This window comes from Dysidea avara, chromosome 5 (genome assembly GCF_963678975.1).
Source record: "Dysidea avara chromosome 5, odDysAvar1.4, whole genome shotgun sequence".
Taxonomy (NCBI): domain Eukaryota; kingdom Metazoa; phylum Porifera; class Demospongiae; order Dictyoceratida; family Dysideidae; genus Dysidea; species Dysidea avara.
The window spans coordinates 3,468,633-3,482,076 of NC_089276.1; the positions used below are offsets into that span (position 1 = coordinate 3,468,633).

At 35.4% G+C, this 13,444-nt stretch overlaps 1 protein-coding gene across 2 annotated transcripts in view; it reads left to right on the forward strand.

Annotated features, from left to right (window-relative positions):
- The window catches only part of LOC136255729 (uncharacterized), a 172,953-nt gene extending 167,127 nt beyond the window's left edge, over window positions 1-5,826 (forward strand). For both annotated transcript variants that reach the window (XM_066048564.1, XM_066048565.1), the window contains 17 exons: window positions 242-359; window positions 1,923-2,092; window positions 2,141-2,238; window positions 2,289-2,376; window positions 2,428-2,501; window positions 2,553-2,589; window positions 2,647-2,873; window positions 2,924-3,090; window positions 3,149-3,284; window positions 3,339-3,488; window positions 3,541-3,640; window positions 3,729-3,802; window positions 3,929-4,063; window positions 4,119-4,247; window positions 4,549-4,700; window positions 4,971-5,106; window positions 5,588-5,826. In XM_066048564.1, coding sequence (XP_065904636.1) covers window positions 242-359; window positions 1,923-2,092; window positions 2,141-2,238; window positions 2,289-2,376; window positions 2,428-2,501; window positions 2,553-2,589; window positions 2,647-2,873; window positions 2,924-3,090; window positions 3,149-3,284; window positions 3,339-3,488; window positions 3,541-3,640; window positions 3,729-3,802; window positions 3,929-4,063; window positions 4,119-4,247; window positions 4,549-4,700; window positions 4,971-5,106; window positions 5,588-5,662 — 2,066 coding nt within the window. In that variant the 3' untranslated portion in view covers window positions 5,663-5,826. The remainder of the gene's footprint in view (window positions 1-241; window positions 360-1,922; window positions 2,093-2,140; window positions 2,239-2,288; window positions 2,377-2,427; window positions 2,502-2,552; window positions 2,590-2,646; window positions 2,874-2,923; window positions 3,091-3,148; window positions 3,285-3,338; window positions 3,489-3,540; window positions 3,641-3,728; window positions 3,803-3,928; window positions 4,064-4,118; window positions 4,248-4,548; window positions 4,701-4,970; window positions 5,107-5,587) is intronic.
- Window positions 5,827-13,444: the final 7,618 nt, after the last annotated feature.

A 13,444-nucleotide genomic window follows, 5' to 3' on the forward strand; every position in this document is an offset into this window, starting at 1 on the left:
TTAATAATAAATACTAAAGGGTGTGCTTCGTTTCATCTTCAAAAACACTTAATACCTACATAATGGTGATTTCCTGAATGTTTGAAAGACAGATAGCTGTAAACTTTAATATGAATGTGATTGTATACTAGTATGCCAGTACCAAAGTTTATATATTTAATATATAATGCATTTAATGTATATTTAATGTATTTATATTGTATTTCACATATTTAATGTATATTTTCTTTGCCATATATAGTTGAAACTGGGGGCAGCAGCAGTGGTGGTGGTTCTGCCGGAGCAATAGTTGGTGCAATCATTGGAGTTGTTGTTGTAACAGTACTGATTATTGTAGTGGTCCTTATTGTTATGTACAGGTAACTTGTGTGTGGGTGTACATGTGAATTTGAAGAGCCAATCACTGTATGCTGTACACATACTTTCAAGCAGTAAAATTTCACAATCTAAATTGTTTTGTGCATAAGTTCCCAGTGTATATCAATCTAGGTTTTCAGTACCAATAGCACTTCTTTATGGCATTAGTCATTTGCAAGTCCTTTGAAAATGAACCATTTTGTTATAGTTTATTTACTAATACCATACCTGTTTCACTGCCCATACAAAAGTCTCAATAGTAGCAGTGAAATTTATCCCATATTTCACTGACAGCAGTGAAAAAGTTGTAATTGCAATTTCATTGGCTAGAAATTTATGTTAACAATGTAGCGCCAATTAGTGTTTACGCGTGTTTAGTACATAGTGACAAATTGCATACATAGCAACGCTAATGCACAGCATGCATATATACAGCGAGTATGGTATTAACTGGGAATAGCATGGGTATAGCAGTGAAATTTTGGGATAAATACCACTCTTGTTGTATTGAAAATGGTAAATTTCCAATACAACACTCGTGGTATTTATCCCAAATTTCACTGCTACCCATGCTATTACTAGTACCAATAGAATGATCTATTAACTTTAATACAGAAATTCTGCATGCCAACTATTGTAAGCATTGTTATTACTATATGTGATGTATCATATACAGGAGTGTTATCCATTCTGTTATTAGCATATTTATTGTGGCATGTGTGCCTATGTGTGTGTCAGGGTTAAAAAAAGGAGTTGGCTGTAGATGACTTTATGCTAGTTATAAAAGATGAAGATGATGAGGCTAGTTGTAAAAGTACCACTACTAGTAAGCTTAACAAAAAATATTGATATTCTGAACTAAATTATCTTACAATCCAATTGACCTACTCTTTAATTTTCTCCTATGTAATCCACTAGCTGTTAAGATTGAAAATGTCTTTCTTTGAGATCCAATACTGTGCAACAGGAAATTTTGACAAAAGAAAATTTGACGAACTTGATGAATCAGTTACATTTGTCAAATTTTAATTTGTCAAATGTTAATAAGTGCTTCATAAGTCAGTTGTGATTTTCTTGCCTTTCATCTTTTTTTTTTAATTCGTCAAAGTTGAATTTCCCAAGTTATTCTGCCCTTTCAATTAATTATTGTTCCTGGATCTCAACTTCTGTCATAATATTTCAAGGTTAAAAATCACTTCCAAAATTATAGTAGCTATTTCAGGGGAGCTTTTCCCCAGACTACCATGCTACATATTCTGAGAGTGATTTGCAGAATGATGAGCACTCTCTTTAGCCTGCGCCCTTCACGACACTTTACCACTGTTATTATGAGGTGGTAAGAATGCACACGACAGTAGCTTACTATATACCACAATATGATTACATGTTGTCCAACACTAGGTGTGATTAAACATGTATGCATGCATTAGATACTAGTGATTTTATACTGTGGACTTGGTTGTTACTTTAGTAGTGCTTACATATTTACCTACATACCTACATATGATTAAAAATAAGCAGTATGTTTATACATTACATTATTTTGTTGAAAATACTGTGTACAGACATCGTCAAAAATCATCTAAACAGTACGAACCAGAAAGAGTACCAGCTCAGTCACTCAGCAGTAGTTCATTAGCTATGAAGAACAAACACTCTGCACTGTTGAACTCTGAAAATGATTTTTTAAAACCAAATACAGGCGACATTCCTTTAGAGACCATTAATAAAATCCGTAAGTATTAAATTAATTGTTGTCAGTCCTTACTCAATTTCCATACAGAGCAAAACAGGTTGAGACCAATTCCTCTGAATGAGTTTCACTCACATGTTGAGACAATGCATGAAGCAAGAGATTATGGATTTGAAGAGGAATTCAGGGTAAACCTATACTGACTACTTTATTGCATTGTGTATTATTTATCATACAGAGTATTAGCACAGATCCACAGTCGTCATGTGATATTGGTAAACTGCCAGTTAATCGTGTCAAGAACAGATATGCCAACATTTATGCTTGTAAGTGTATAGCTGACTAGTAGAATACTTGGTGTATGTGTTAATATGTAGATGACTTTTCACGAGTCAGACTCCAACAGTGTACAGATGATGAAACTGACTACATTAATGCTTGTTATATTGATGTAAGACAGTAACATGTTATACGTTAACATGTAGCATATAAAATTATACAGGGATATTTGAAAGGCAATGCATATATTGCTACTCAAGGTATGATGGTTAATTTAAAATGGCCGTATTCTTACAATTTTAATCACTGATTTTTAGCTCCTGTGCCAGACACAGTTAAGGATTTCTGGCAGATGGTCTGGGACAACAAGGTACCTGTAATTGTGATGCTGACAAAGCTGGTGGAAGGTGGTAGACCAAAGTGTCATCAATATTGGCCTGAGAAAGTCGGAGAAGTGTCTCAACCGAAATCTTACCTCACTGTGAAGCTCACAGCCACACAATACTTCGCTGACTATGAACTGAGGAAGTTTGAAGTGACCAATGTAAGAAGCGATTATGTTATTGTTTTGTGATTGTAATTATTGTATTGTAGAGCACTGAACAAGAAGGTTCTCCATTGGAAGTGAAGCATTTCTTCTTTACTAGCTGGCCAGATCATGGTGTGCCACAGTTTGCTAGTGCTGTGATACGTCTTATTAGGAAAGTGCGACAGACCTACATGCATTCCAAAACCAGCCCGCCTTTGCTTGTTCATTGCAGGTAAGTTTATGATTTTATCACATTGACAATTACATCTGGTTTACCACTTAATCTGTAGTGCTGGTGTGGGTCGTACTGGCACCTACATAGTACTTGACATCATGTTGCAACAGATGCCTGAAGCTAACACTGTCAACGTGTATGAATGTGTTAGGAATATGAGGGCCAAGCGATTGTTCATGGTGCAAACACTGGTATGATAGTATTAAATGCATTTAAATAGTGTATGTTATATCTGTAACTCACAGCCACAGTATATTTTCATACACGATGCTCTGGATGAGTTGATTTTGTGTGGGGACACCTCGTTTGATGTGCAGAACTTAAGAGTGAAAATTAATCGGATGAGTAAAATTATACCAGGAAGAAACATTAATGCATTCCAAGAACAATTTGAAGTAAGGAGTTATATAATCCTTACAAAATGGCAGCATTTTATATCTTTTGTAGACTCTCAAACTGTTTGCCCGTGCTGTGACGGATGCTATATGTGAAGATGCTTTAAAGGAAGTTAATCAGTCAAAAAACCGCTTCAAAGATATGATTCCTTGTGAGAAACATTCTTGTGTGCATGTGTAACAAAGTAACTGCTCTTTGAAATACTTTTGTTCATACTTGTCCTTTTCTGCTTTTAACAGTCAATGATAGGAGAGTGCAGCTTAGAACAACAGCAGCTCCAGGATCAGACTATATCAATGCCAGTTTTATTGATGTAAGGATAACAATGCAGACTAGCTGTATTTGATGTATAATTGTATTCATAAGTTTTCTTGTAGCGTAGCTATACTGTAATTTTGAATGTTTTATAATCCAGAAAACTATTGTATTCTTGTTGTAGGGGTACAAGGAGCGTAGTGCCTTCATAGCCACACAGTGTCCATTGAAAGACACTACAATTGACTTTTGGAAGATGATATGGGAGTATCGATCTTCTGCCATTGTCATGTTTTGCAGTAAAGAACATGACCAAGGGGTAATGGATATCCATACTTCTAGTTTGAGATATACATTGTGATGTTTTTGTTTAGAACTTTTTCAAGTACTGGCCAGACAAGGATGAAGAGTACAGCAAAATTAAAGTAGAGTTCAAGTCTGAAGAGGAAAAGGATAATTTGATTATACGAAAATTTGGTGTAAACAGCCTAAGGGCTGTTTCTGTAAGTTCTTGTAAACAAAGGTGTTGTACACTCACAATTATAGCAAGCAACTAGGTTTACCGATATCATGTACATCAGTGAGTATGTATGTGCCTACTGCCTAGCATATGCAAGTATCATTTATTAATAGACGTACACTTCCTCCAATAATTACAAGCCTATTTTTGTGTAGAAAATTAGCTAGAAGTGTTGCACATTAACTGAATAGCTTGGTCCAACCTTGAGGAGTTAGGTAGTAGGCCTATCTATACAAGTGATTTGTTGCCTTGGGGTTATAACATCACATATCTAATACACATAGGCACTGAAGCCATTGCAAGTAACAATGTTACACTACACTGGTTGGCCAGTTGATGGGAAGGCATCAAACACTAAAGCTCTACTGGAGTTGATAAAGGAGCTACTGTCAGTTCAACAGAACACTGGAAATAGAGCCATCACTGTGATGTGCGAGTAAGTAAAAATCATGTCAACATATTCCATAGATTACTAACATACACTGAAACCTGCTTTTTATGTTCCAGTTTCCTTTATGCAGGAAATGCATTAATTATAGTGGTGTCACTGTACTCTACATACACCCAACAAATATATAACTAAACTCAGAATTCTGTAATTTCCCAATTCCCATACTATACACACCAACCCATCCTACACAATCAGAGCCTGGTGGTACACATCATTGATGATTACACTGTTCAAATGACATTAATTTTAATATAGTAATGGATGTGGTCGTACTGGAACCTTCATCACCATATACTCTACACTGGAGCGTATCAAAACTGATGGTAGTGTGGATATATTCCAAACTGTGAAGAGTGCTCGTCTGGAAAGATCCAACTTAGTGGCAAATTCTGTAAGTAGCAAATTAACTATCATACAGTATTACTGGCTGGTGGTATACATAACTGTCCCACTGAAGCCCTGTATGAAAAATGGAAGTTAAATCTTGGGGAAAGGAAATTAAACCACAGAGGTGTGAATCATAAATATGCATGATTTACACATTCAATTGGATCAAAGATATCCTAAAACTACAAGCACAGTAAAAACTGAACCATACACAACTTGACTTGTTCATCTAGCCTCATTATGTATCATATTGTTTATGAAGTCAAGTGTGGGATAGTAGGCGTGTCATAACGTTTCAGTGATATCAACACCTCAATTTCAGCGATTGAGAGTACTCCAAAGGGTGGGATAGAACTCAGAGGATATCTTTGTTATCAACACCTCGGTCTCAGCTTTGCCTCAACCTTGGGTTGACAACTATGATATCCTACTTGTGGTGGAGTTTAACTATATCATATACTAACTGGTGTGTTCTTGTTCTGTAGGAGCAATATGTCTATTGCCATGAAGCTGTCGCTGAGTTCCTTGAAGGGTTTGATAAATATGCTAACTTCAAATAATGTTTTTTTGTATGCAATAGGTCTTTGCAACTTTAAACACTTACTTTATTTTTATACATAATTATTTTTAAGATATGTAGTGTAACTTGATCACTTATATTTCTTGTTGTATTATGCACTATAGATTATTTTTAACTAATATGTTTTGATCCCTTTTGCAGAAACACTGTGTTACGCCAGTACTAATATAAATTCTGACCTCTCATATCTGGAATTATGGTCACTACTGCACCTTGAATGATCTCCACGTATTATACTGGAATAGTAGACTGTATGAATCCTTCAATCTAATGAAAGCCAAGCTATAGTAGGTACAAGATGAGCTGAATCCTGAAAAACAGCTAAAAATTATTATAAGTGGATTTTTTCTCTACAGAGTTCACATTTCAGCCAACCAGATGACTAGTAACAGCAAAGGTGTCAACAGACACGTACGGTTTGGCTCCATTACAAGTTAGGGAAAGGCCTGTAATGGACACTGTACTTATATGGCTTCCCATAGGAAATGTATTGTAAAATTTTTGATTGGCCGTAAATGTTATGTCAGACATTTGAACACAATAAGGTTTGAAATATTTTTAGCGAGTCAAGCTGACTCAAGCAGTACTACAAATGAGCCAAATTTCAAGATGATGTGTAATTGCATCCATGAGTAGGGACCCGCCGATCATGCTGGCATAATTATGAGTATAATAGGTGCCCGAAAGCATTGAGCATAATGCTAGCATAATAGGTAGAATATTTTGTAACAGTATGAATTCTTGCTTATAAAAACAGCTATATATCACAGAAAGATCGGTATACTCTAATAGAACAGTCAGTAACTCTAATAGAACAATCACATGGCTGACTGTTCTATTAGAGTATATCAATCTTTTCTGTGATATGCATTTTGACAAGTAGGTTTGTGCTTCAGCCACTTATTATTTATCCATAAACTGGAAATTATTAGCAGAGCATGATAACTGAGGCATAAATAATTGGGCATAATTTGAGCATAATAGGTAAGTTTTGAGCATAAATTTAAGCATAATAGGTAAATTTTTTAGCAGTGCAGCATAGCATAATAGGTAAAATTATGAGCATGATCGGCGGGTCCCTATATGACCATGAGTTATTAATGTTTCTGAGGATTCAGCTCAATGTGTACATACTATAATTGTTTAATAGCTTATCTTTTAACTGCCGGTAGTCGTGTTAGATGTATTTTGGTCGCTTACTCTGAATTAAGTCTTGTACGTAGTTCTCCTAATTTCTTTCATGGTCCCATGTTATTTAGCCCTTTTTCTTATAGTTATCAGGGGCGGATCCAGACTTTTTAAAAGGGGGGTTCCACTCTGGAATTGCAACTTCAGCTTGGTTGTAAGTCGAAGACCAAAAAAAGATTATCACCTGCTGACAATGGTTGCCCCTCACCATACACTGCTTGAAGTATCTTAGTTTACTACAGTGGTATATCCCCAGTACATGGAACAGTTAATTGTTTGTTATCACTGCTTGAAGGTTCTTAGTTTACTAATTTGTTAAGCTGTTTTACTGTAGTAGTGCCCAGTTATACTGATAGTAAAATGTCAGTAACTTTAAGTATATGGAACATAATTGTTTTACTAAGTTTTAAACTCTCAGTAAACATCAGTGAATGCAGGTTTACTGAAAAGCTACTAAAATTCCAAACAATTAACTGTTCCATATACTGGGGATATACCACTCTAGTAAACTAAGAAACTTCAAGCAGTGTATTTTAGTAGTTTTTCAGTAAACCCGCATTCACTGATGTTTTACTGAGAGTTTAAAACTTAGTAAAATAATTATGTTCCATATACTTAAGTCTACTGACACTTTACTATCAGTATGTCTACAGTAAGGCATCTTAACAAATTAGTAAACTAAGAACCTTCAAGCAGTGATAGATACCCTCACCAACTATATAGTTAGCTATAACTCCACACGGAGCCTGCTACACTGCTCCTCTTAAGACTTCTCTATTAGAGTATCTCGATCTTGACTGCTCTATTAGAGTATCTCGAGTAAGAGAGGCTCTTTCAAAAGGGGGGTTCCATGGAACCCTTTGAACCCCCCCCTGGATCCGCCCTTGGTTATATAGCTAGTACAATAGTAAATACCTCAATTAAATTTAACAACAAATGCCCATAACTCACATATCCTTTAGTCTACTGCACTGAAACAAAGATTTCTGAACTCCCCTTGAGTAAGCAAATAAGATGGTAGTCAGATTTTTATCACTGGATCCTTAAAATTTCTTCAAAGTGTTTAAAAAATTTTGGAATTTTTTAAACATAATTATTTTACCCATTCCAATCAATGGCTTACACTGAAAATCTAGGCTTGCGCCATTATGCCAGGTTTTTGCAAATCCGGTTAAGTATTTAATATGAGGCTTGACCTTTGCATATAATTGTGACCCCAATAATTATTTTTGAAAATCAGGCTTAATGACACATTTAACAACTCAAATATTTACAACTAAAATTAAGTATTCCAAGCAATTAAATTAAGTTTTACAATTATTAGTCAGACTCAGTACCTTGAATTCTGAGTAATAATCTAACAGGTGCCAAACTGTCTTAGACACAGTGAATTGTAAATTTCTAATTATTTCACGTGTGACATTAAGACTGATTTTCGAAAATCAGATCACGATAACATTACACACTAGCTGTATTTAATACATGTTTTATTCATTCAGTTTTGTGGCCAACAAAATATTTCATGATCCAGAAAACCTATTGCATTCTTGTTGTAGGGATATTATGTTATATCCACACAGAATGATATAATTTTCCTAGGGTACACATATGACTCTACACACATGTAAACTAGCTATTTGATATCCAATAGCTATAGCACACTGAACTTCCAAAACTGTCCTTAACTTCAATCTCACAAAGTGTAATGATACTGCAATCTTAAATTTTCTATGCAAACTGGAAATTAAAATTAGTCTAGTGGAATAGCCATTATAATACACTGATACATATGTACTGTAGATTTATGGATGCTAAGTGCTTAAACAGTAGGTTATGGTTATTTTCCGACAGTGAAAATGATGTATAAACAAGTTGATAAAAAAAATTCGGATTGTAGTATGAGGTGATGATTTCTTTATGCGTACAAGGTTAGCACTGTAATTAGTTCTATAAGGCTTGTAGCAAACATCACCAAAGCTTTTTGGGTGCGATATACTGCCGGTTTTGTTAGTGCATGGCACTTGAATGATGTCACTAATGATTTGTGGTTTCTTTGGCATTTCACAACTGTGTACTATAATTACACATCAGTATACTACTAGATAGGCTATAGCTAGGTATTGTTGCTTAGAACAGTTCTGTACTAGTAGGCATAGAGACCAATACTAAAAAAGTCCTATTAATTGTGTTTTCTTAGTGATGCTGCAAGAAATAATGTGGATTCAAATAATTATTGTTTTGTACCCTGGAACCCATATCACTAAAGCAAGCCTTTCCTAGTGGGTTTTTTCTGTCCCTGTCCATGTGCACGTGTCTGCTGGTTGTTTTTCACCAATTATCTTGGCAAAAACATAATTACCTACCCAGCTATTTGACATGTAGTAATGTTTCAAAGCCATTCACAAACCATGTTAAAGCTCTTGAGTTATTAACACTAACAGCTTTAAATCTCCCCACCAATTAGAATAGATGATGCACTGTAATAGGCCAGTAAATGTAGGTGTGGGCTTATTAGCAATGGCTAGCTATCACCAAAAGTGCAACAAGCAGTATTTTAGTTGACCATAACCATCTCCCAGATGCCCAGTACTGTCGCTAGATGGTATTTCATCTCCCAGATGCCCAGTACTGTCTGGTGTCCCTCAAGGCACAGTCCTTGGCCCTACTCTTTTCTCCATCTATATCAATGATCTACCGGAATCCATTTTACATAGTTCTATTAAACTTTTCACTGATGACTGTATAATATATAAGGCTATCCGTACCCCTGAAGATGCTGAGAGGTTACAAGAAGATTTATGTGCATTACAAGAATGGCAGCAGAGATGGCTGATGAGACCAAATGTATCAAAGTACTTTACCATGACTGTTTTACATCCTAGAAGAAATAAAATTATTACTCCCTACAGACTACACAATCATCTCCTCTCACCTGTTGAACATTACAAATATTTAGGCAACATTATTCAGAGTGATCTGAAGTGGCACCTACATATTCAATCTATCACCTCCAAAGCAAATCAGATGCGTGGTCTGCTAAAGCGTAACTTGAGGACATCATCTATTCACCTTAGAGAGAGAGCCTACCTTAGCCTAGTACGCCCTAAACTTGAATATGCAACTACAGTCTGGAACCCTCATTTAACAACCGACAAGATCGCTTTAGAAAAGGTTCAGAGGCGTGCTGCACGATATGTCAAAGGTATATACTCCTATCATGTCAGTGTAACACAGATGGTTAACGAACTTAAGTGGGAATCACTAGAGTAGTCTCGAAGAGAACAGCTCTCCTTAACTATGCTATACAACATTCTTAAACAAAATGTCTATTTACCACCTGAATACATACCCGAGTTTCATCTGCAGACATCACAATACCAGGTACAGACCAGCTCATGCCATATGTTCAGACTCATTGAACCATTTTGTAACACTGACACTTACAAGTATTCCTTTATACCATCAACATCAAGGCAATGGAACGTACTACCTCGCTACATCTTTGAAGCAGAAAACACTGACATACTCAAATCTCTGCTACATAACTATTATTTTGCAATCAATAGCTAACATTATTTATTATATTATATCTGTGTATATTCTTCTGTTTGTGAAGTTTTCACAGTAAAAACAAAAACAAAACAAAACAAAAAAAAAAAAAAAAAAAAAAAAACCTTAAGAGTTTGAAAATATGGGCCTAAACTGAGATGACACCAGCATGAAGTGCTGCACTATCAGGCTAACAGTTTCCTCGTCAAGTTCCCTTCAGCTTGTCAGGTATGCTTTTGATAGATGACTTTCTGGCAGTCTGCATAACCGTTTGTACAGGCCTGTGAGCACCAGGGACATGTATAGAGGATTAAAACACTCTGGACAGATAGTGATTATGATTTTGGCATATTTTTGCTACATTTGACAGGCTGTTTTGTGGTCTGGTGCCTTCAATCATCATCCCATCCATTTTGTAGTCTACCTTTTGCCCACTGCACCACCTCCCACTTATTAATCCTTTTAGGGACTCATGATACAGCAACACTGGTGAAAAAACCGAAACTCTACAATGATTACCTTGATGCTCTGAAATGTTCCATCATTGGTGAAAACTCCATACATGTAGCTGTGAGTTACATGCAGTGCTTTAAGTACTTAATCAACAATGTGCCTATATGAGTGATTTTTCAGTATTTGATTATTGTAGTAAGTGACTGTTCTATTAGAGTATATATTGATCTGAGTATGTTTTGCAACATAGACGCACAGGACACCACTTCATGACTAGGGTAGGTAACCAAGATGTCACTGGCAATTAGTGTGTTCTGTAATATGGTTAAGAGGCTGTTGGTCGGTAACCAAGATGTCACTGGCAGTTAGTGTGTCCTCTATTATGGTTAAGAGGCTGTTCTATTAGAGTATCTGTCACACCATAGTTAGTCTATGCTGCAAGTGATCCAGCCAGACTATATAACAATGCCGAAGTTGTACCCTTTACTGCAAATGGTCCCTCATCCACTCACACAATACTGAGTGACAATCAAATCTGCAGATTCTTAATGTTCTCGACCAGTATGAATGCAGATGAGATGCTGTAATGCTAAAAATACTCTAATAGAGCAGTCAATGAACTACTCTAATAGAACAATCAGCTGAACATCATAGAAGTAGTATCTGCTCTGCAATTCATCCAAATCTGTCTGTAGTGAAAATTTATCTGAGTGCGCAACATTTGTAAACTACGAATAATCCTTATTTTGACTTCACAGAACTTTTTACTTATTTTAACAAGAAAGAGTACAGTCAAAAGAAAAATTGTAATTCATTACCATTTCAACAATCCTTTCTTATTTTCATTGATCCCTATTTCCTCTTTTGAATTCCAATTTTTATGATACGTTAACTCTGTTTCAGGCTTGTGGATTTCCTTTTTACATAGTAACTCTTACACCACCATATTCTAGCAATTGCAGAAAGAGACAATTACAACAAAATACCGCCAGCAGTTTTGCTGTGTTTACTGGTCTGTTGAATGGCAGGACTTATTATTGCAACAGTTGGAGTGCAAACTGCAGCCGTTTCAGGAATACCCTGAGATTCAGAATACTGAAGCCATTGCAGGTAATGTAGACTAACTATAGCGACTGATAGCTATTTAGGAGGATTTGGAGATTGTGATAATTATGTGACTGCCTCAACAATAGTTCACACAATTTTCAAATTTCTTTTAATTTTTTTGCATTATCTACATTTTCTCAAGGAATGGGTTAGCAACTGAATTTTCAGCCTATTATAGTTTTAGAATTATAGTGCTAGACAGTAGGAAAACAAAAAATTAGATTTGTACAATGCCAGGCTATACTGAAAATTAACTACAAGAGCTTAAAATCGCTGCCATTTGTTTCATTTCTGCAGCCTCAATTATGCATGTCACGTGCATTTGTTTACGGTGCAGTAGATGTAGTCATCATTTCTTCTTTAAAAGCCCCATACTTTTATGTGCAAGTGATCACCGTGCAAAACTATGCCTTGGTTGACTTGCATATTCATGGTAACATTTTAAGCCAATCCAAATTTTGCAGACCAATACAAACAGAAGTTAGATCAATGAGCAGGCAAATAAGATGGTGTATTATATAAATTTGATTGATTTGATTTCTCTGGGTAATGGCTTGGTTAAATATTTTTTCATAGCATGCATAATTTTACTTTTCCCCCTTTTTCCTCAAAAGGATGCTATTGCAACTAGGTAGAATTTTGCTGAAACAGTCACAGTGTGTATGTATGTTGTATGGTACTTAAAAAACATTTAACCAAGCCATTACCCAGAGAAATCAAATCAATCAAACTTATATAATACACCATCTTATTCAACATGCATTCCACAATAATCCCACTGCCATAATTTGGGACGGATGAGATGTAACTAAATTTACCTTCTATCAATTTTAAACTGGACAACTAATTCATCCTCAGAAAACAAGTATCATTTTGTAACCTTTTAGCTAGCTACTGGACTTATTCTCTGAAAAAAAAATTATATAATAATAATGGAATAAGCAATCATGTGATGCTGTTTAGTTAATGAGAATCTTACATTAGAACAAGATATGAAAGACCAGTCACATCAGTGCAAAATATTCTTATGACCAAAAACAGATTGCTTATAAGTTCTAGCTGAAATCGTCAGTAGTTTTATTCAACTGATCATCATGTATGTTATTATACAGTCAGATCTCATTAATTAATTAGACCACCTAACCATCAGTGGTAATTAGTGCAGGTAATTTCTGCTGCAATTTTATGTATAACATACATGATGATCAATTGAATAAACTACTGACGATTTCAGCTAGAACTTATAAGCAATCTGTTTTTGGTCATAAGAATATTTTGCACTGATGTGACTGGTCTTTCATATCTTGTTCTAATGTTAGATTCTCATTAACTAAACAGCATCACATGATTGCTTATTCCATTTATTATTATATAATTTATTATTTTCAGAGAATAAGTCCAGTAGCTAGCTAAAAGGTTACAAAATGATACTTGTTTTCTGAGGATGAATTAGTTGTCCAGTTTA